General features: G+C 36.7%; 2 protein-coding genes and 1 non-coding gene across 8 annotated transcripts in view; 2 read left to right on the forward strand and 1 right to left on the reverse strand.

Annotated features, from left to right (window-relative positions):
• TMEM116 (transmembrane protein 116) overlaps positions 1 to 17,603 on the forward strand; it is a 155,044-nt gene extending 137,441 nt beyond the window's left edge. The window contains exon 11 of the mRNA XM_040443860.1: positions 17,215 to 17,603. Within this exon, the coding sequence (XP_040299794.1) occupies positions 17,215 to 17,265 (51 nt within the window). The 3' untranslated portion in view covers positions 17,266 to 17,603. The remainder of the gene's footprint in view (positions 1 to 17,214) is intronic.
• MAPKAPK5 (MAPK activated protein kinase 5) overlaps positions 1 to 22,313 on the reverse strand; it is a 42,225-nt gene that overhangs the window by 16,872 nt on the left and 3,040 nt on the right. For 2 of the 6 annotated variants that reach the window (XM_040443850.1, XM_040443849.1), the window contains exons 2-7: positions 13,082 to 13,155; positions 12,306 to 12,381; positions 11,645 to 11,742; positions 9,961 to 10,069; positions 8,231 to 8,320; positions 7,345 to 7,440 (exon numbers count right to left, since the gene is read on the reverse strand). In XM_040443850.1, coding sequence (XP_040299784.1) covers positions 7,345 to 7,440; positions 8,231 to 8,320; positions 9,961 to 10,069; positions 11,645 to 11,742; positions 12,306 to 12,381; positions 13,082 to 13,155 — 543 coding nt within the window. The remainder of the gene's footprint in view (positions 1 to 7,344; positions 7,441 to 8,230; positions 8,321 to 9,960; positions 10,070 to 11,644; positions 11,743 to 12,305; positions 12,382 to 13,081; positions 13,156 to 22,313) is intronic. The other 4 variants (XM_040443854.1, XM_040443852.1, XM_040443851.1 and 1 more) reach the window with 3 other exon arrangements.
• Positions 9,109 to 9,262, forward strand: LOC121010500 (small nucleolar RNA SNORA62/SNORA6 family). The gene has a single exon (XR_005781209.1). It is a non-coding gene; the product is annotated as a small nucleolar RNA SNORA62/SNORA6 family (small nucleolar RNA).

The raw sequence follows: 22,313 nt of genomic DNA on the forward strand, positions 1-22,313 counted from the left end.
GTAATACTCCATTATATATATATGTATGTGTTGTGTATATATCTTTATCCATTCATCCATCAATGGACATTTGGGCTCTTTCCACACTTTGGCTATTGTCAATATAAACATTGGGGTGCATGTGCCCCTTCAAAACAGCATACCTGCATCCCTTGGATAAATACCTAGTAGTGCAATTGCTGGGTCGTAGGGTAGTTCTGTTTTTAATTTTTTGAGGAACCTCCATACTGTTTTCCAGAGTGGCTGCACCAGCTTGCATTGCCACCAACGATGCAGAAGAGATCCTCTTTCTCTGCATCCTCGCCAACATCTGTCGTTGCCTGAATTGTTAATGTTAGCCATTCTGACAGGTGTGAGGTGGTATCTCATTGTGATTTTGATTTGTACTTCCCTGATGATGACAGATGTTGAGCATTTTTTCACGTGTTGGTTGGCCATCTGGATGTCTTCTTTGAAGAAGTGTCTATTCATGTCTTTTGCCCATTTCTTCACTGGATTATTTATTTTTTTGGGTGTTGAGTTTGATAAGTTCTTTATATGTTTGGGATATTAATCCTTTATCTGATATGTCATTTGCAAATATCTTCTCCCATTCCGTTGGTTGTCTTTTAGTTTTACTGATTGTTTCCTTTGCCGTGCAGAAGCTTTTTATCTTGATGAGGTCCCAATAGTTCATTTTTGCTTTTGTTTCCCTTGCCTCTGGAGATGTGTTGAGTAAGAAGTTGCTGCAGCCGAGGTCAAAGAGCTTTTTGCCTGCTTTCTCTTCTAGGATTTTGATGGCTTCCTGTCTTACATTTAGGTCTTTCATCCATTTTAGGTTTATTTTTGTGTATGGTGTAAGAAAGTGGTCCAGGTTCGTTCTTCTGCATGTCGCTGTCCAGTTTTCCCAAAACCATTTGCCAAAGAGACTGTCTTTTTTTCCATTGGATATTCTTTCTTGCTTTGTCAAAGATTAGTTGGCCATACATTTGTGGGTCTATTTCTGGGTTCTCTATTCTGTTCCATTGATCTGAGTGTTTTGGGGCCAGTGCCATGCTGTCCTGATGATTACAGCTTTGTAATACAACTTGACGTCCGGAATTGTGATGCCTCCAGCTTTGGTTTTCTTTCTCAGGATTGCTTTGGCTATTCAGGGTCTTTTCTGTTCCATACAAATTTTAGGATTGTTTGTTCTAGCTCTGTGAAGAATGCTGGTGTTATTTTGATAGGGATTGCATTGAATATGTAGATTGCTTTCATAGTATCAACATTTTAACAGTATTTGTTCTTCCAATTCATTGAGCGTGGAATATTTTTCCATTTTCTTGTGTGTCGTCTTCAATTTCTTTCTTAAGCTTTCTATAGTTTTCAGTGTATAGATTTTTCACCTCTTTGGTTAGGTTTATTCCAAGGTATTTTATGGATTTTGGTACAACTGTGAATAGGATCAATTCCTTGATTTCTCCTTCTGCTGCTTCATTATTGGTGTATAGAAATGCAACCAACCTGTACATTGATTTTATATCCTGCGACTTTGATGAACTCATGAATCAGTTCTAGCAGTTTTTTTGGTGGAGTCCTTTGGGTTTTCTACTTGGAGTATCGTGTTGTCTGCAAAGAGTGAAAGTTTGACTTCCTCTTTGCCGATTTATGCCTTTTATGTCTTTCTGTTGTCTGATTGCTGAGGCTAGGACTTCCAACACTACGTTGATTTACAGTGGTGAGAGTGGACATCCCTGTCGTGCTCCTGTCCTTAGAGGAACGCTCTCAGTTTTATCCCATTGAGGATGATATTACCAGTGGGTCTTTCATACGTGGCCTTTATGACCTTGAGGTATGATCTGTCTATCCCTACTTTTTTGAGGGTTTTTATCAAGAAACAGTGCTGTATTTTGTCAAATGCTTTTCAGCATCTATGGAGAGGATCATGTGGTGCTTGTCCTTTCTTTTATTAATATGATGTATCACATTGATTGATATGTGGATATTGCACAAATTTATTCCTGCATCCCAGGAATAAATCCCACTTGATCATGGTGAGTATAATTCTTTTAATGTATTGTTGGATCCAGTTGGCTAGTATCTTGTTGAGAATTTTTACATCCATGTTCATCAGGGAAATTGGTCTATAGTTCTCCTTTAATTGGGGTCTTTGTCTGGTTTTGGAATCAAGGTAATGCTGGCTTCACAGAATGAGTTTGGAAGTTTTCCTTCCATTTCTATTTTTTGGAACAGCTTCAAAAGAATAGGTGTTAACTCTTCTTTAAATGTTTGGTAGAATTCCCCTGGAAAGCCATCTGGCCCTGGACTCTTGTTTGTTGAGAGATTTTTGATTACTGATTCCATTTCTTTACTGGTTATGGGTCTGTTCAAATTTTCTATTTCTTCCTATTTCAGTTTTGGCGTTTATATGTTTCTAGAAATTTGTCCATTTCTTTCAAAGTGCCCAATTTGTTGGCATATGATCGCTCATAATATTCTTATTATCATTTGTATTTCTGCAGTGTTGGTTGTGATCTCTCCTCTTTTATTCATGATTTTGTTTATTTGGGTCCTTTCCTTTTTCTTTTTGATCAGTCTGGCTAGGGGATTATCAATTTTGTTAATTGTTTAAAACAGCTCCTGGTTTCATCGATCTGTTCTACCATTTTTCTGATTTTGATATAATTTATTTCTACCCTAATTTTTATTATTTCCCTTCTTCTGCTGGTTTTGGGCTTTATTTGCTGTTCTTTTTCCAGCTCTTTTAGGTGTAAGGTTAGGTTGTATAATTGAGACCTTTCTTCCTCCTTTAGGAAGGCCTGGATTCCTATATACCTCCCTCTTCTGACTGCCTTTGCTACATCCCAGAGGTTGTGGGTTGTCGTGTTTTCATTTTCATTGGCTTCTATGTATTTTTAATTTCTTGGTTAACACATTCATTATTGAGTAGGATGTTCTTTAATCTCTAAGTATTCGTGTTCTTTCCAAATTTTTTCTTGTGGTTGATTTCGAGTTTCATAGTGCTGTGATATGAAAATATGCAAGGTATGATCTCTATCTTTTTGTACTTATTGAGGGCTGGTTTGTGACCCAGTGTGTGATCTATTTGGAGAATGTTCCATGTGCACTCAAGAAGAATGCCTGTATTCTGCTGCTTTAGGATGAAATGTTCTGAATATATCTGTTAAGTCCATCTGGTCCAGTGTGTCATTCAGTGCCATTGTTTCCTTGTTGATTTTCTGCTTAGATGATCTGCCCATTGCTGTAAGTGGAGTGTTGAAGTCTCCTACTATTACGGTATTATTATCAATGAGTTTATGTTTGTGATTAATTGATTTATATATTTGGGTGCTTCCATATTGGGGGTATAAGTATTTACCATTGTTAGATCTTCTTGGTGGATGTCTATCTCTTAATTATGATATAATGCCCTTCTTCATCTCTTGCTACAGTCTTTATTTTAAAATCTAGTTTGTCTGATATAAGTATGGCTACACCAGCTTTCTTTTGAGAACCATTAGCATGACAGATCATTCTCCATCCCCTTACTTTCAATCTACAGGTGTCTTTAGGTCCAAAATGAGTCTCTTATAAGCAGCATACAGATGGGTCTTGTTTTCTTATCCATTCTGATACCCTATATCTTTTGATTGGAGCATTTAGTGTACTGAAAGATACGAATTTAGCACCGTTCAGTTGCCTATTGAGTTGGTATTTCTGATGGTGCTCTCTAGTCCTTTCTAGTCTTTGTTGCTTTTGGTCTTTTCTGTTTTGTCTTTTCTCCACACAAAAGTCCCCCTTACAATTTCTTGCAGGGCTGGTTTAGTGGTCACAAACTCCTTTAGTTTTTGTCTGGGAAACACTTTATCTCTCCTTCTATTCTAAATGACAGCTTTGCTGGATAAAGAATTCTTGGCTACATATTTTTCCAAATCAGCATATTGAATATACCTGCCACTCTTTTTTGGCCTGCCAAGTTTCTGTGGATAGGTCTGCTGCAAACCTGATTTGTCTTCCCTTATAGTTAAGGACTTTTTTTTTCTTTGCTGCTTTCATAATTCTTTCTTGTCTGTGTATTTTGTGAATTTGATTATGATACGCCTTGGTGATGGTCGGGTTTTGTTGAATCTAATGGGAGTTCCTGTGCTTCTTGGATTTTGATGTCTGTGTCCTTCCCAGATTAGGAAAGTCTTCCACCATAATTTGCTCACATAAAACTCCTGCCCCTTTTTCTCTCTTCATCTTCTGGGACTCCTATGATTCAGATGTTATTCCTTTTTAATAAGTCACTGAGTTCTCTAAGCCTTGTATCACGCTCCTTTGCCTTTGTTTCCCTCTTTTTTTTCTGCTTCATTAGTCTATAATCTGGTCATCTAAATCGCTAATTCGTTGCTCTACTTCATCCATCCTTGCCGTTATGGCATCCATTCAAGATTGCGTCTCAGTTATCACATTTTAATTTCTTCCTGACTAGATTTTATTTTTTTTATATCCACAGAAAAGGATTCTATGACGTTTTCAACCCCAGTTGGTATTCTTATTATCGTGGTTCTAAATTCTAGTTCAGACATCTTGCTTATATCTGTGTTGATTAAGCCCCTGGCTGTCATTTCTTCCTCTTCTTTCTTTTGGGGTGAATTCCTTCGTTTTGTCATTTTGGAGGAAGAAAAAAATTAATAAAGTAAAAGATGAAAAGTAAAAATTTTAAAACAAAACAAAAATCAAATAAAGGAAGCTAGATCCTAAGTGTGTTTTGGTCTGCTTGTTGACAGAAGCTTGATAGAACAGAGAAAAAAAAGGAAAGGATAAAAGAAAAAAAAGATAAGAAAAAATTTAAAAATTAAAAAAACTTAATGTAATAAAATAGAATAAAACGAAATAAAATGAAAGAGAAATAAAAAAAACTTTTTAAATAAAAAATAAAGGAATAAAAATAAAAAATAAAATTTTCTTTCTGTATTCAAGAATGAGGAAGAAAAGGAAAAAGAAAAAAGGAAACATTTAAGCAAAAACAGAAGCAAATAAAACGAACAAATAAATGAACCAGCGAACAGAATGAAACCCGAATGAAGTTACATCCAGTTTACCCCAGAACTGAAACTATGAAGCCTTCCATAGTCCATACACTAAGCAGGTGGAATGCCTAATGCTGTTTTTCTAGGGGATATGCTTGGAGAGCGCACTTAGGCAGGACTTAGTGTAATGGCTCCATTCTCCACTAGGTGGCTGCTTAGCTTACTGGGGTGGAACAGTGTGGTGCGCATGTGTGCATATGCACGCATGCAAGTGGGAGAGGTGGAAATGGTTTCACCCAACAAATTAAAAAAAATTTTTTAAATAAGAACAAAAAACTGCTGCTCTTCAAAAGACCATTAGGAAAACTGAAATGCAAGCCACAGTCTGAGAGAAATATTCATAATATATATGTGGTAGGCAGAATAATAGCTCCCCAAAGATTTCCATGTCCTAATCCCTGAAGCCTGTGAATATGTTACCCTACAGAGCAAAGGGACTTTGCAGGTTTTATTAAATGAAGGATGTTGTGGGGCGCCTGGGAGGCTCAGTCAGTTAAGCATCTGACTTCAGCTCTGGTCACGATCTCATGGTCTGTGAGTTTGAGCCCCGCGTCGGCCTCTGTGCGGACAGCTCAGAGCCTGGAGCCTGCTTCAGATTCTGTGTCTCCCTCTCTCTACCCTCCCCCATTCATGCTCTGTCTTTCTCTGTCTCAAAAATAAATAAACGTTAAAAAATATATATATTTAAATGAAGGATGTTGAGATGGGAGACTATCCTGGATTATCTGGGTGTGTCTAATGTAATCACAATTATAAATGGGAAGCAAGAGTGTCAAAATCAGAGAAACTGGAAGATGCCATACTACTGGCTTTGAAAACGGAAGAAGAGGCTACCAGCCAAAGAATGCAAGGCACCTCACAAAGCTGGAAAAGGCAAGGGAATGAATTCTCCCCTAGAGATTCCAGAAGGAACACAGTCCTGCCAACATCATGAACCATTTCAGACTTCTAACCTCCAAAACTTTGAGATAATAAATGTGTTGTTTCAAGCCACTAAGTTTGTGGCAATTTGTCATGGTAGCAATAAAAAGTAATATACATATACAACAAAGAACTTGTATCCAGAAAACAGTAAGAACTTTTTATACCTCAATTATAAAACCAACCAAAAAAGGGCAAGAGATTTGTACACATACTTTACAAGAGAATGGTGTACACATATTTCACAATAGAATGTCCAACAAACACATGAAAAAGCACTCAACAGTAGCCATTAAGAAAATGCTATAATCAAATCCATAATGAAATAATACTGTGGACCTACCAGAAAGACTGAGATTATAAAGCGTAACATAAGTTGGTAAGAACATGAAGCAACCGAAACTCTTTAACTGGTGAATATGTAAAATGGTACAACCATTTTGGAAAAGATGTCCCCCCAAATTTGTAAATGAATGTTCCCAGCAGCTTTCTTCATTATAGTCCAAAAAGGAAACAATCCAAAATAGCCATCAGTCAGTGAATGGATAAACAAAACATGGCTTAGTCCTATTATAGAATACTACTTAACAAGAAAAAGGAACTGATGCTATGTGCAGCAACATGGATGAATTTCAAACACACGCTAAGCAAAAGAAGTGAAATACAACAGGTACACAAGTTCCATTCATATGAATTTCTATAACCAGCAAAACTAACCCATGATGACAGAAAGCAGATCAGTGCTTTCCTGGAGCCAGGGGTTAAGCTGGGAGCAGACTGACTACAAAAGTTCACAAGAGCTTCTGAAGTGATGGAAATATTTTATATCTTGATTGTGGTAGTAATTATGCAGGAGTATCTGTGTCAAAACTCATCAAACTACACTTAAAGTAGGAGTTTTTTTAATTGTACATCAAACCATGATTTTAAAAGAAGTTGAATTTATTTTTTAATTTAAAATTTTATTGATTTTATTTCTTAATTTAAAAAAAATTTTTAATTGTTTTTAATGTGTATTTATTTTTGAGAGAGAGACAGAGCACGAGTCGGGGAAGGGCAGAGAGAGAGGGAAACACAGAATCCAAAGCAGGCTCCAGGCTCCGAGCTGTCAGCACAGAGCCCGATGTGGGGTTTGAACTCACAAACCATGAGATCATGACCTGAGCCAAAGTCAGACACTTAGCCAACTGAGCCACCCAGGCGCCCCAAGAAGTTGATTTTAAGAGAAGAAAATGCCTGCACCTAATTAAGCAGACTGTAGGTTTCTGAAGCTGAGCTCTCCCTTTCCCATTTGTAATACACACCTACTTGTGCTGCAGAAGAGAAGAAATGTGAGTCTATAGACAGCATGGTGATACATCCTGTGGCAGAAACAGCAAACACTTACCTGAGGTGCTACATAATAAGGGGTGAATTGGGGTGTCATCAAGTCACCTTGGTCAATTTTGGCAAACCCAAAGTCACACAACTTCACTGGGGCATCCTAAAATAAAGCAAATGGAAGTCATTGCTCCAGAGTTCTCAGTAAACACTAAAGGAAAATCCAAGTGGAAGACATATTACCTTGAGCTCTCACTCATGGGTTTCTGACTAACACCTGAGCCTATGAATAGCATGTCCTCACATCTGAAGACAATGATTCATACTGAAGAATCTTTCTTAGTAATACAGAGGTAAAGAATTTCTGCCCACTCACAGTTGGCCTTGTTTCATGACTGGTAATTTGCAGTACTAAAATCAAGATTTTAGCCAAAAGAAAAAAAAAAATCTTAGCCAAGTGCCCCCTGACTCTATCTACTGGCCCATCATCTCTTTTCGATCCAGGGTGCGATTTCACTTTTACCATCACTTCAAAATAGCCAGAGCAACTTATTTGGTGGGACATGGTACACAGGGCAAGGGGTGAGACAGGAGAGGAAAAAACACCTGATCAAAATTAACAGCAAATATAACCATTACGCCTGAAGGTAATTTTTAACAGCATATAGATTACTGTCCCTTCCCAAAGTACCTCCAAATAATATCCAAAATCTTAAGTCTTACAAATGCATTATCAGTACCATCCAAAATTATCAATGCCAGGGGTACAGTAGAATTTCTCTGAGCCTCTAGCAAGGAAACAAGTGGGGAAAGTAGGCTGCCTGAAGCACTTCAGCTTAAAGCCTCCTCACCATGGATTCAGAGCACTCCAAACACATAACACACCTACACACCCATTCCTGAACCATGCTGAGCGTGGCAGCACTAAAATGCAGCAAAACAAGTCATCTCACCAAAGAGTTATCCTTGAAGAGCAGATTTTCAGGCTTGAGGTCTCTGTGAGCAATGTTTAACAGGTGACAGTGCTGTAGAGCCAAAGCTATCTGGAAAAGGACAGTGGAGCAACCACATCTTAGAAAAGACAGCTCTTTAATGCTCCTGGTTTAGAGAACTCAGGATGTTAAAAAAAAAAAAAAAAAAAAAAAAAAGATCCTTAATTAAGTCAATTACAACTGCGGTCAGTTTTCAGTTTTCAGTTTTAAAGCAGAAATTAAGTAAGACTTTGGGTACCAAGGAATAGAAATGAATTAAACTTAGTTTAAGTGCAACCTGTATTTTATTAAACAAAGAGGAAAATACAACAGTAACACACTTCTTTTGTCAAAGTAAACTGATGGTTAAATCCTGTATGAAATGGGAAGAATGAAATGCTTCCAATTCCACTCATCTGAGATGCAACGGGGCTGCAGAGTAAGCGCTGTGCCAGGCAGCCTTCGTAGGGTTGGGTGTTGCCCAGCAGGGCAGTGGCCACTAACACCTGGCTCAGAAGGGAACTGCACTCTCCAGGGGGCTCAACTCCAAGCTCTGCCTTCGAGAAAAATAGAAAGCAGCTAACTGGATTTTTCCACCAGATGTTCCAATTTGCTCATCCCATTTGCTGAAATGAAATGTCACCTATTTAAGTGGGTTTGAAGGGTTTTTGTTTTACAGAAGATTATCAGAGCACATCCTAAGATTTAAAATATTTGAAAAATATGAGGTGTATTTTTTAAAATTAAATAGAGAGAACAAATTCTACCTGTTTTCTAGTTCTCAGTATGGAATTGTCCTTGGCATTCCAAATATCAGTTCCTCCCTACCAGAAAGGAGGCTTCTAATAATGCGTGAGGCTCCTTCACATTGGTAGAGCTTGGATTTGAGGCTGCTGGCTGTGGTTTGCACTCACAAGCATAGGTAGTGTGCTATAAGAGGGTCAAGTCTTCCGCTAACACCGCAAGGGTCTCTGGCCCAGTAAGTAGAGTTTGATAGTAATTCTTGCTACAAGTGAAAAAAAAAAATGCTTGAGGCTCATGGAAAATTTAGAATAATTTTTTTATTAAGAACCAATTAGGCTGTGCTTCCTGCTTTTTGCCTTGCTTGCTTGGCCTGAAGATAAGCCTTGAGAGTCTAGCTTTTCACCTCTTCAAGAGGTAATTTCAGTTAGATTCCTAGTATTGTTTGTGACATAAATCATTTCTGTAGCAATAAAACATGATGTCAAAATAGACTATAATCAGGAATAACCCAGAATTAGAAAGACCTTAGAATTCTATGAAAATCTGATAAGGTGACTCAAAAGCAAAGTGTCTTGTATACAATCATCTTAGAACATATTTTTATACCATACAATCTTTCAGGTGTTATCAGTAGCAATTTATCTCCAAGTCCAACAATAGTGCTTAGACACTACATGTTTAATAGCTACAGTCTAAAAAGGAATTTAAAAATTACCTTCCTTCCAGAGTGTATTTAAATCTTATAATAGACAAGCAATTGACAACCACTTAAAAATACAGTGCTCCCCACCAAAGCATAAAAGGGGTCACATTTCTCCTGTCAAAGCATCTTTTCTGATTACATAACAAAGCAGGCAATGAGAGATCAAATAGAGCTTTTCTTCAAGCTTTCTTTTATTCCCCCCAATGAAATTGTGCTTGTTAACCAACATTGTTGGCAGTTTGATTGGTACCCGGGGTTAACTTGCCTGCTTTGTTACTTGGCTGGCTTGCTTCTCTGTAAAGTGCCGGTGCTGGCTGATTCTGTGAAATAGCTCTCCCCCTTCCATCATCTCCATTACAATTAAGAGTCGAGCCCTGTTTGAAAGCATTTGATTTTGTTAAGTTAAAAAAAAAAAAAAAAACCTGAAACATCAAGTAGCTAACCTAAAGATGCCTCATGTACCAAATGTGTAATAACTGCTTCCTAAGTCTGACCCGCCCACACCCCTCTAAGTGGACCCTTGTCACTACCAACTAGACACTATGAATAAGAAATAGCCCACACCTAAAATTTTCTAAGCTAAAATGGGAGTAAAATAATTAAGTTTTGAAGACAATGATCCTTTTGAAGATACTGTACTTGTTATTACTAGATGTTAAAGGGGGGGGTGATATATTAAGTGACATGTTTTGTATCATATTTAGGGCAGCTAGATGGAAAATGTATCGAAAACAGAGTATGACTTTGTGTAGAACATGAATTTCAAGTCACTTGGCTGCTGTTGGGCCACCCTGGTAATTCACTCTCATTCTGTGTCTGTCTGTGACTGTATCTATATCCGTGTCTCTCTCTCTGTCTCTCTCTCTCCACTCCTGTCCCCACTACACTAGTTTTCCATGTGACCCACAGCATACCCAGCAGGACAGCTGGACAAGGCTACACAGCTACTAAAAAAAAAAAAAAAGCAAAAATTCTTATGGTGTCAAAAAGAAAAAAAATCAGAATTCTGGTTACCATTCTTTGATGTACATGCTTCCAGTTTCCATCCAAATGCTTTCACCAACAGAGCACAGTTGTAAGAAACAATCATTTGATTTCCCATTTGTTTTTACAAATCCATCTTCTTTGTCCACCCAGAAGACTCCTACCCATCCTCTTCAAGTCCTAGCCTCGACATAACCACTGTGAGACACCTTGTCTCCCTAGCCTACAGTTAGCAGCTCTCCTCTCCTTTATAAGCTCAAAGTATTTTATGGATGCCTCTCCTTGGTGCCTATCACATTGCTATGATGACAGGTTTACATCTCAGTACCCCCAGTAGAAACCATACCTTATTTAACTTTGAATTCCCTGGAAGACACCTGGAATGCCACTCAATGGGTTTGCCAAATATTTGGCAGCTAAAAGAATAATGTTGATTTCTTCCTTTAAAAGCAATGTCAGACTAAGCAATAAGGGCTTTTTGCCATATCAACTTCAAAGACAGTGCCTAGTAATATTTGGTCCTCTTTCACTAATTTGAAATAGAATGTTTTAATTCTACATTACATACTTTTTTTTTTTTTTTAAATAGAAAGTAATCACAATAATCAGGGGGCCCCAGAGAGTAGGTGGGGCATAGATAAAACAAGACTGGCAATGAGTTGGTAACTGTTGAGTTTGCATGATGGGTACCTGGGGATTCACTGAATAATTCTGTCTGCTTTTACAAATGTTTGAAATTTTCCAAACTAAAAGGAGGAAAGAGGGAGGGAAGGAGGGAGGGAGGGAGGGAGGGAGTGAGGGAGGGAAGGAGGAAGGAAGGAAGGAAGGAAGGAAGGAAGGAAGGAAGGAAGGAAGGAGAGAAAGGGGGAGGGGGAGAGAGAGCACAAAAGAGAGGAAAACCCCACTACACCTTGGCCTACATGTGGAGAGGTGGATATGAGGAGATGACCCCTATGTAGTCTTACCTGGGGCTGGACTCATGAGGAAACTGTACACTGTTAGCAAACACTTCAATAATTTGAACTATATTTGGGTGTGTGGCACACATCATGTGCAGACGTACCTTAAAGAGAACAAAGATTCACCTCACCAACAAATTTACTTTCTGCTGCCCCATCTATTAGCAAATGAAAAATCTGGCAAATAACTCATTTTGTTTCAGAAATTATTCATACATCTCTAAGCAAAAGAGTATGTCCTCCATTGTACATATTCCTAACATGTCATCACAACATCTGGGTGATTTAAAACAAAGGTGTTTTTTTTAAAACTAGAAACACATCGTCACAGCCCTCCTACAGCACTTACAAGACACTATTCACCATTCTCCACTCTTCAGGGACCTTGTCCAATAAGTATAAGCTGAGGTAAACCTGAACAGTTCAGGGCACAAGAACTACATTAACTGAAAAAGAACAAGAGGGAGTTGAAAGGAAATAAGACTCTATCAGCCTTTGGCACTGATAGATATGGGACCACTTTAAAATGATAACATGAATAGGGAAAAGAGGTAAATATGGATATAAAATTCTTTGTGCATCTCTGTATTCTCTGCCTTACTTGTAAAAAGAATAATTCTTAGGCACTTCCAATACTTAGGCAAATCAAGGCAACAAAGGGCCATACCTCATTTCTAGCTTTTGGACGATCAAAAAGAATTTTCAGTGCAAACCGTTCTTGAGTAGATTTCTTCACACAGACTCTAGATTTGGAAGAAAAAAATTCAATCAGAAATCATCTATTAACAGTGAAAACGAATTTAACAAGTTCTTTTAGAACTGTACTTTTTTTTAATGTTTACTTATTTATTTTGAGAGAAAGAGAGCACGAGCAGGGGATAGGCAGAGAGAGAGGGAGAAAGAGAATCCCAAGCAGGCTCCACGCTGCCAGCACAGAGCCCAACACAGGGCTCAATCTCACAAAACATAAGATCATGACCTGAGCCGAAATCAAGAGTCAGACACCTAACTGACTGAGCCACTTGGGTGCCCCCTTAGAATTGTACTTCTAATCAAGAATATATCCAGATGCATCCAAATAAACTTGCCCCTAGGGCTAGCAGGTGGAGAGGCAGAAAAGCCATCTCACCCACCCTGCACAAGCCTCAGCTCCCGCGCCATGTGAAAGCAACCTGAGGATGGCCAAGGAAGGAATAATGGCCTCTGCTGGCTATAGGCGACTCTCAAGAGTAGCTCCGCAACCTCAGTATCTTAAATGATTCTACATTACAGACCAGTGGCTCAATTAGATTTCTAAATGGATGAGAAAAAGCCTAACATAAATACCTCCACTTGTTAAAGTTATTTCACAAATGTGGCACACTTGCTGTTTCTAATGGCCAATGTAGGTCAAATGGCCTTCCTCAGAGCAACTTTGCCATAGTTTGCATGTGGGTCTCTTACCTAACTGGACCACTAATTCCAGCTCCCAGCTTCTGAGTCCAATTGATATTGTATTCCTCTAAAATGGAGGTTTCCTATTAAAATAGAAAAGGGTGGGGGCAGAAAGTGATTCTCCAATTAAAAAGCTGAAAATTAAGCAGGGTGGACAACAGAAAACCTTATCACTCAACACCTCATCTTCTAAGAGAAACCGATAAGCAGAGCTTTGCATTCTTTTGGTTTTATAATTAGGTATTTTGTCTAAATGACTAAGTTAGGCACTGTTTTCCAGCAAAAGAGAAAGCAAACACATTAGGAGGAGAAGAAATTCTTCAGCTCATCTACAAGGTCCATTTGAGTAGATACTCAATGTTTTTTGGGGGTAGTGTGAAAGGAAGACATTCTTTCAAAATACTTCACTACTAAATATCACTTGCTAAAATGGTCAGGTACCTTTTCTGAGGTTCCAGAAAGACTGGTCTGATATATGCTTCCATGACCAGTGGCCTATGCTCTTGAACAAGTTGGTCAAATTGTTGGAATAACAGTAAATTGTTATCTATTGAATAAATTGAGACTTAAAAGTTCAAATAAGGTAGTAGTGAGTAGTAAATTGATCTAATTTTCAATGGCATCATTTTGAATATAAAGATATTGTCATATTCATTGGGTAACTATATTTTTTTATAGTTTTCACTTGTTTTATTATACTTTTAATAGTTTTCAGTGGTTCCAGACATAGCCTCTATAGTTTTTATGGAATTCCTGTCTAATCACTATATGTTAAGCTTCTATTGCCATATGCTCAGGCAAGAAAGCCACATATTAAAGTTGTGGTAGGCTAAAATTCATTTTTTAGGGTTCCAAAGGAAGAAAGGGAAACCAAATTCAGACCTTGAGAAATTGGGCTAAAACTCATGAGACATTCAAATTGTTTTGTTGCAATGAAAATCTAACAGACTCCCAATTCCCAGTATATGGGAACAGAATATCTGTCCATGTAACACACATTCATTGAGCAGTTGATATGTGCCAGACATTAGGCTAAGTTCAGAGATGAAAATAGAGCTTCTGCCCAATTAATATGCAAGCATATAAAATAAGATTAGAATAGCCATCACCTCCACATGTCTTTGCAGCCCAGTTTTTTTTTTTTTCTGCTCAGACTTTTTTTTTGATTACTAGTGAAGTAAAACTTTAATTTTTTTTAATTTTTTATAATATAATTTATTGTCAAACTGGTTTCCATACAACACCCAGTACTCATCCCAACAAGTGCCCTCCTCAATGCCCATCACCCACTTTCCCTTCTCCCCAGAGCCCCCACCAACCCTCTGTTCTCAGTATCCAAGAGTCTCTTATGGTTTGCCTCCCTCCCTCTCTGTAAATTTTTTCCCCCTTCCCCTCCCTCATGGTCTTCTGTTAAGTTTCTGAAGATCTATATATGAGTGAAAACATATGGTATCTATCTTTCTCTGACTGACTTATTTCACTTAGCCTAATACCCTCCAGTTCCATTCACGTTGCTACAAATGGCCAGATTTCATTCTTTCTCATTGCCAAGTAGTATTCCATTGTGTATATAAACCACATCTTCTTTATCCATTCGTCAGTTGATGGGACATTTAGGCTCTTCAACAAATTGTGCTGGGAAAACTGGGTATCCACATGCAAAAGAACAAAGTTGGACCCTTAACCCCATATACCAAAACTCAAAATAGATCAAAGAGCTTAATGTAAGACCTAAGACAATAAAACTCTTAGGACACGAGTTTCATAACATTGTCTTTGGCAATGATTCCTTGGATAGGACATCAAAGGAACAGGCAACAAAAGAAAAACTAGACAAGATGACTATGAAAATTGAAAAATTTTGTGTATCAAAAAACACTATTAATAGAGTAAAAAGGCAACCCACATAATAGGAGAAAATATTTGCAGATCAAGTGTGTGATAGGGATTACTATCCAGAATATAGAGAACACCTAAAACTCAACAAAAAAACCCAAACAACCTGAATCAAAAAATGGGCAAAGAATTTGAATAGACATTTTCCCAAAGATATAAAAACAGCCAATAAACACATGAAAAGATGCTCAGCATCACTAATCATGAAGAAAACGCAAATCAAAATTCAATCAGATACAACCTCACACCCATTAGGATAGCTACTATCAAAAAGAAAAAAAAAGGCAAAAAACAAAACACAAAAACAGAAAATAACAAGTATTGGCAAAGATATGGAGAAACTGGAACCCTTATGCACTACTGATGGGAATGTACAATGGTACAACTACTGTGGAAAACAGTATGGTAGCTCCTCAAAAAAATTAAAACTAGAATTCCCATATGATCCAGCAAGTCAACTTCTGGGTATATACTCAAAAGAAATGAAAACAAGATCTTCAAGAGGTATTTGTACATCTATGTTTATAACAGTACTATTCACAATAGCTAAAATATGGAAGGGACCTAAATGTCCATATACATACAATGGAATATCATTCAGCCTTAAAAAGTAAAAGAAAAGAAAGTCAGTAATATGCTACAATATGATAAACCTTGAAAATATTATGCTAAGAGAAATAAGTCAGTCACAAAAAGACAAATACTTTATGATTCCTCTTTTCAGAGGTGCTCAGAGTAGTCAATATTATAGACAGAAAGTAGATGGATAGTTGGTAGAGTCTGGGGGGGAAGGAGACAGTTTCAGTTTTACAAGAGCAAAAGAATTATGGGGATGGATGGTGATGATAGCTGCACATTAGAACTGTATTTAATGCCAGTGAAGTACACCTTAAAAATGGTTAAGATGGTAAATTTTATGTCTAATTTTATCACGATTTTTTAAATGGGGAAAAAAGTAAAAGGATGGAAAAAGATATACCATGAGTAACTACAAGAGAGCTGAAGTAGCTATACAGACAATAGACAAAATAGACTTTAAAACAAAAGATGTTGTGACAGTATGGTTTGCTAAGTGAAATAAGTTAGGCAGAGAGAGACAAATTCTCATGATTTCACTCATATGTGGAATTTAGGAAACACAACAGATAAAACACAGAGGAAGGGGAGGAAAAATAAGATAAAAACAGAGAAGGAGGCAAACCATAAGAGACTCTTAAGTACAGAGATCAAACTGAGGGTTGTTAGAGGGATGGTGGGTGGGGGATGAGATAAATGGGTAATGGGCATTAAGGAGGGCACTTGTTGGGTGTTATATGTAAGTGATGAATCACTGGGGTTCTACTCCTAAAACCAATACTACTCTGTATGTTAACCAACTTTAATTTAAATAGATAGATAGATAGATCAAAAGATGTTAATAAAGAAAGAGAAGCACTTTTTATAATGATGAAAAGGTCAATTCAGATAGGATGATTATAAACATATATGCAGGCACCTAACAGTAGAATCCAAAAATACATGAAGCACAATTTGACAGAATATAAGAGGAAAATAGACAATTCAAAATAATAGTTGGAGATTCTAATACTGCCACTCTCAATAACAGAAAAGCTAGACAGAAAATCAGCAAGAAAAACTTGTAGTAGAAGATAACACTGTCAACCAATTTAACCTGACATCTACAGAACACAGCATTCTATTCTTCAGGATAAACCATATGCTAGATCATAAGTCTCCATAAATTTTTTTAAACTGAATAGATAAAGTTCTTCAACCACAATGGAATTAAGCTATAAATCAACAAGGAAATTTGGGAAATTTGAAAAATTCAAAAAAAAATTCAAAATTCAAAAAAGTTCAAAATTCACATAACACTTCTAAATAATCAATGGGTCAAAGAAGAAACAAGAAAAATTAGAAAAAATTTTTAAAAAATATTTTGATCTGAATGAAAATAAAAACAATACAGTAGTCTTCCCTTGTCTGTGGAGGATACATTCCAAGACTCCCAGGGGATACCTGAAACCACAGGACAGTACCAAATCCTAATGTTTTTCCTCTACATACCTATGATAAAATTTAATAATTTAGTTATAATGTATATAGCTTAACATTACACATTATAATTTATAAATTAGGCACAGTAAGAGACTAACAATAATTAATAATCAAATAAAACATTTATAACAATATACTGTAATAAAAGTCATGTTAACGTGCTCTCTCTCTCTCTCTCTCTCTTTCAGAAAATATCGTATTCTACCATACTCACCCTTCCTCTTGTTGTGATGATGTGAGATGATAAAGTGCCTGTATGATGAGATGAAGTAAGATGAATGACGGGAAGCATTGTGACAAAGCATTAGGCTACTACTGACCTTCTGATGATTCAAAAGGATTGTCTGCTTCCCAACCATGGTTGGCCACAGATAACTGAAACCATGGAAAGCAAAACCGTGGCTGCGAGGGGGCTGTATGTATGCTAAAATTTATTATGTGCAGCTAAAGTGGTGTTTAGATGGAAATTTATGGCTATAAATCTCTACATAAGAAAGATCACAAATCAATAACCTAAGCTTCTATTTTGAAAAACTAGCAGGAAAAAAATATATACTTGGGGTACCTGGATGGCTCAGTCTGTTGAACATCTGACTCGATATAGGCTCAGGTTGTGATCTCACAGTCATGGAATCAAGCCCCGTTGGGCTCTGCACTGAGTGGAGCCTGCTTGGGATTCTATTTCTTCCTTTCTCTCTCTGCCCCTCCCCCCCAACACACTTTTTCACCCTCTCTCAAAATAAATAAACTTATATATATAGTCAAAACAAGCAAGCAGAAAGAAATAATAAAAATTAGAGCAGAAATCAATAAAACAGAAGACAGAAAATAGAGAAAAATCAATGAAAACCAATAGTTAATTCCTCAAGATATCAAAATTAACAAAACTTTATTTAGACTGAGAAGGAAAAAAACCCCACAAATGATTAATATTAGAAATGAAAGAGGAGGGGGTGCCTGGGTGGCTTAGTTGGTTGAGCATTCGATCCCCACGTCGGGCTCTGTGCTGACAGCTCAGAGCCTGCTTCGGATTCTGTGTCTCCCTCTCTCTCTGCCCCTCCCCTGCTCATGCTCTGTATCTCTCTCAAAAATAAACATTAAAAAAAATAAAAATAAATAAAAATAAAAAAAAAAGAAATAGGAGACATCACAATCAACCTTACAGGAATCAAAGCATTATAAAGGATCACCATAAACAACTTTATGCCAGCCAATCAGACCACTAGATGAAATGGCCAAATTCCTAGAAAGACATAAATTACCAAAACTCACTCAAGAGGAGATAGAAAATCTGAATAAAACTATAACAAGAAACTGAATTAATAACAAAACAAAACAAAAAAGTCTTCCCACAAAGTAAAGGCTAGGCCCACATAGCTTCAGTGGTAAATTCTACCAAATCATTTAAAGCATGGTTTCTCAACCTCAGCATCACTGACATTATGAACCAATAGTTCTTTGTTGTGAGGTTGTCCTGTGCATTGCTAAGATGTTCAGGAGCATTCCTGGCCTCTACCTGCTAGATACTACAAGCATCCCCTACCCACACTGAACAACTGTAAGGTCTCCAGACACTGCCAAATGCCTCACAAGAGGCAAAAACTGCCCCCTACTTAATGAAATGATATCAAGCCTCTGCACAAACTCTTCCAGAAAACAGAGGAGGATATAACTTCCCAAACTCATTCGGAAGCAAGTATTTCCCTCATACCAAAGCTAGACAAAGGCATCACAAGAAAACTATAGGCCTTTATCTCTCATGAATAAAAATGCAAAAATCCTCAGCAAAATTAGCAAAGTGAATACAGAAACATGTAAGAATAACTTTACATCAGACTAGGTGAGGTATATACCAAGAATGCAAAATTGGTTTAATATCTGAAACTCAATTAATGTTACTCAATTAATACACCATAGTAAGAATAAAGAACAAAAACTATATAATCAACTCAATAGGTGAAGAAAAAGAACTTAACAAAAATTCAACACCTAATCCTGATAAAAATTCTCGGCAAACAAGGAATAGAAGAAAACTCAATTGGACAAAGGATGTCTACAAAACCACTTACTTAGCAATAAGTCTTTAATGCTTTCCCCCTGAGATCAGGAACAAGGCAAGATGTCCACTTTTGCCACTTTCATTCAACACTGTACCTGAGGTTCTACCCACAGAATAAGGCAAGAAAACAAAATTAAGAGCATGCATCCTGTAAAGGAAGAAGTAAAACGGTATTTATTTGCTGAAGACATGATTTTTATATGTGGAAAATCCTAAAGAACCTACACACACAAAAAAAAATCTAGAACTTAGCAAATGTGGTAAAGATGCAAAACACAATATCAAAATACAGAAATAAACTGCCTTTCTCTACACTAATGACAAACAATCCAAAAAATAAAATTTAACAATTCTTAACAGCATCATAAAGAATAAAATATTTAGGAATAAATTTGCTAAAAAGTGTAAGATTTATACACTGAAAACTACAAATACATCACCAAGATAAATGGGAGAAGCCCTAATGAAATGGAGAGCTATACCATGTTCATGGATTAGAAGACAATATTGTTAAGATAGCAACTGTCCCCAAATTGACCTATAGATTCAGTGGAACCTCTACCAAAATCCCAGCACACGTTTTTGTAGAAATAAACAAGCTGATTCTAAAATTTATTTGGAAATACAAAGAACTTGAATAGCCAACTTAATTTTGAAAAAGAGAAATCAAATTGGCTCTCACACTACCCAATTTTGGAAATTTACTATAAAGCTTCAGTAATAAAGATGATACTGGTATGAGGACAGTCATATTGATCAATAGAACAAAACAGAGAATCCAGAAAAAAACTCACACACCATGATCAACTGATTCTCAAAAAAAGTACCAAAGTAATTCAATAGGCAAAAGACAGTGTTTTGAGCAAACTGTCCTGGAACAACTGGATATCCATGTTAAAGACAAACAAACAAAACCTTAGACCCTTATGTAACACCAAAGACAAAAGTTAACTCCAAGTGGATATCAGATCTAAAAACTATAAACTAAAAACTATAAAACTTCTAGAAGGAAATATAGTTGAAAAAATCTTATAACCTGAACTAGACAAAGATTTCTTAGCTATGACACCATAAGCACAATCCATCAAAGAAAAGAAAAAGAAAAACAAAAAAGATACACTGGACTTCATCAAAGTTAAAACCATTAAAAAGTGAAAAGCCAAGACATATACTGGGAAAAAATATTTGCAGATCTATGTCTGATAAATCACTTTTATTCAGAGTTTATAAAGAGCTCTTACAACTCAGTAATAAGACAAACAATTTAAAAATGGGCAAGGGGCTCTTGGGTGGTTCAGTCAGTTAAGCATCTGAATTCAGCTCAGGTCATGATCTCACAGCCCATGAGTTCAAGCCCCACATCAGGCTCTCTGCTGTCAGCACAGAGCCCACTTCAGATCCTCTGTCTCCCTCCCTCTATTCCTCCCCTGCTTGTGTGCTCTCACTCTCTCTCTCCCTCAAAAATAAACATTTTAAAAAATTAAAAATAAAATAAAAATGGGCAAAAGATTTTAATAGTTAAATAGGAAAAAAAAATACACGAATGGCAAACATGTGAAAAGATACTCAACAGCATTAGAATTAGGTTTTATTCAGAGTATATGAAGAACCCTTGCAACTCAATAATAAGACAAATAACCCAATTTAAAAATGGGCAAATGATTTGAATAGACATTTCACCAGAAAAGATACACAAATGGCAAATAAACACATGAAAAGTTGTTCAACAATATGAGTCATTAGGGAAATGCACATTAAAACCACAATCAGATACTACCATACAACCATTAGAATAGCTAAGATAGAAAGACTGACAATACCAAATATTTGTGAGGAGGGTGAAAACAAACAAACAAAAATGGCCCAAACCACTCAAATACTACTGGTGGGAATGAATATTGGTAAAGCTACTTTGGAAAAGTTTTGCAATTTCTTAAAAAGTTAAACATAAACTTACCATACGTAAAATTACCTAGTAATTCCATACCAAGGTATTTACCCAGAAGGAATTAAAACAAATGTTTACACAAAAACTTGCATGGGCAAGTTGTATTTATCATTTTGTTCATAATAGCTAAAATTCAAAAATAACCTAAATGCCCATCAACTGGGGATGAATAAACAATAAAGACTACTCAACAAGTAAAAAGAAATAAACTCAACGCATGCACTAACATGGATGAACCTTATTAAGTATTTTAAGAAGCCAAACACATAACACTACATATTATATACAATTTAATTTGGAATTTCTCAAGACAAAACAAGTGACAGAAAACAGATCAATGATCATCTGGAGTGGCAAGTGGGAGTAGAGTAGGACTACAGAGAGGCAAAAAGAACTTTCTAGGGGGGGATAGAAATACTCTAAAACTGGATTGTGATGACAGTTGCACAACTCTGTAAGTTTATTAACAATTCTTCAAGTATATACTTACACTGAGTTAATTTTGTGGTATGTAAATTACACTGAAATTAAAAAAAACATTTTTAAAACTAAGGAAATGAATTTTCACTAGTTCATCAAATATTAAGAACTCTTCCATATACAATAAAAGACATATATGCAAGACAGTATCTAACCCCCAAATGCTCATTCTCCAGGTTTAGTTAAGTGCCTTAGGAATAGTGAAGCCATAGGGCTATGGGAGAAAAGACAGAAACGAGAAGACAGAGGCTATGGTTGTTGCCTTGGCCGTATCCTAATTATTCTGAAGAGTAATAAGATGAGATGTTAAAGTCTAATTGGACCGCTCTTAGGTAGTCAGGCAGAAGTTTAAGAGTCCAGGACAACAGCTTTTCCAGCTGAACTCTAGAGGTCTCAGTCCTCACCAATGAGGGACATCCTCAAGAAAGCAAAATAATGAATACAGCACAATGTTACAGACCAGAAGTTTTATTTATTGTGATGCTGGCTTGCTTCCAAGGGAGTATACCCTACTCAGTACTGGAAGTCAGATCAGATATTTTCAACTCCACTTATTTGTACTGGTTGGACACAAATTAGTAGGAAGACTCATCAATGACCTATCAAGTACATGAAGAAAAGCTAAAATTTTTTAAGAAAATTAACTTGGGCAATAGTGACCAAGAAATGGTAACTTTCTAAAACGACTGTTTAGTTGCTATGAGCCAACATTCATCAAGTTCTTACTAAATGTTAGTTATTATTTTAAGCACATTTAGAAATATTTGCTCATCAAATCCTCACAAACCCTATGGAGTGTT

This window comes from Herpailurus yagouaroundi, unplaced genomic scaffold, assembly GCF_014898765.1.
Source record: "Herpailurus yagouaroundi ecotype Mexico unplaced genomic scaffold, PumYag 191, whole genome shotgun sequence".
NCBI lineage: Eukaryota > Metazoa > Chordata > Mammalia > Carnivora > Felidae > Herpailurus > Herpailurus yagouaroundi.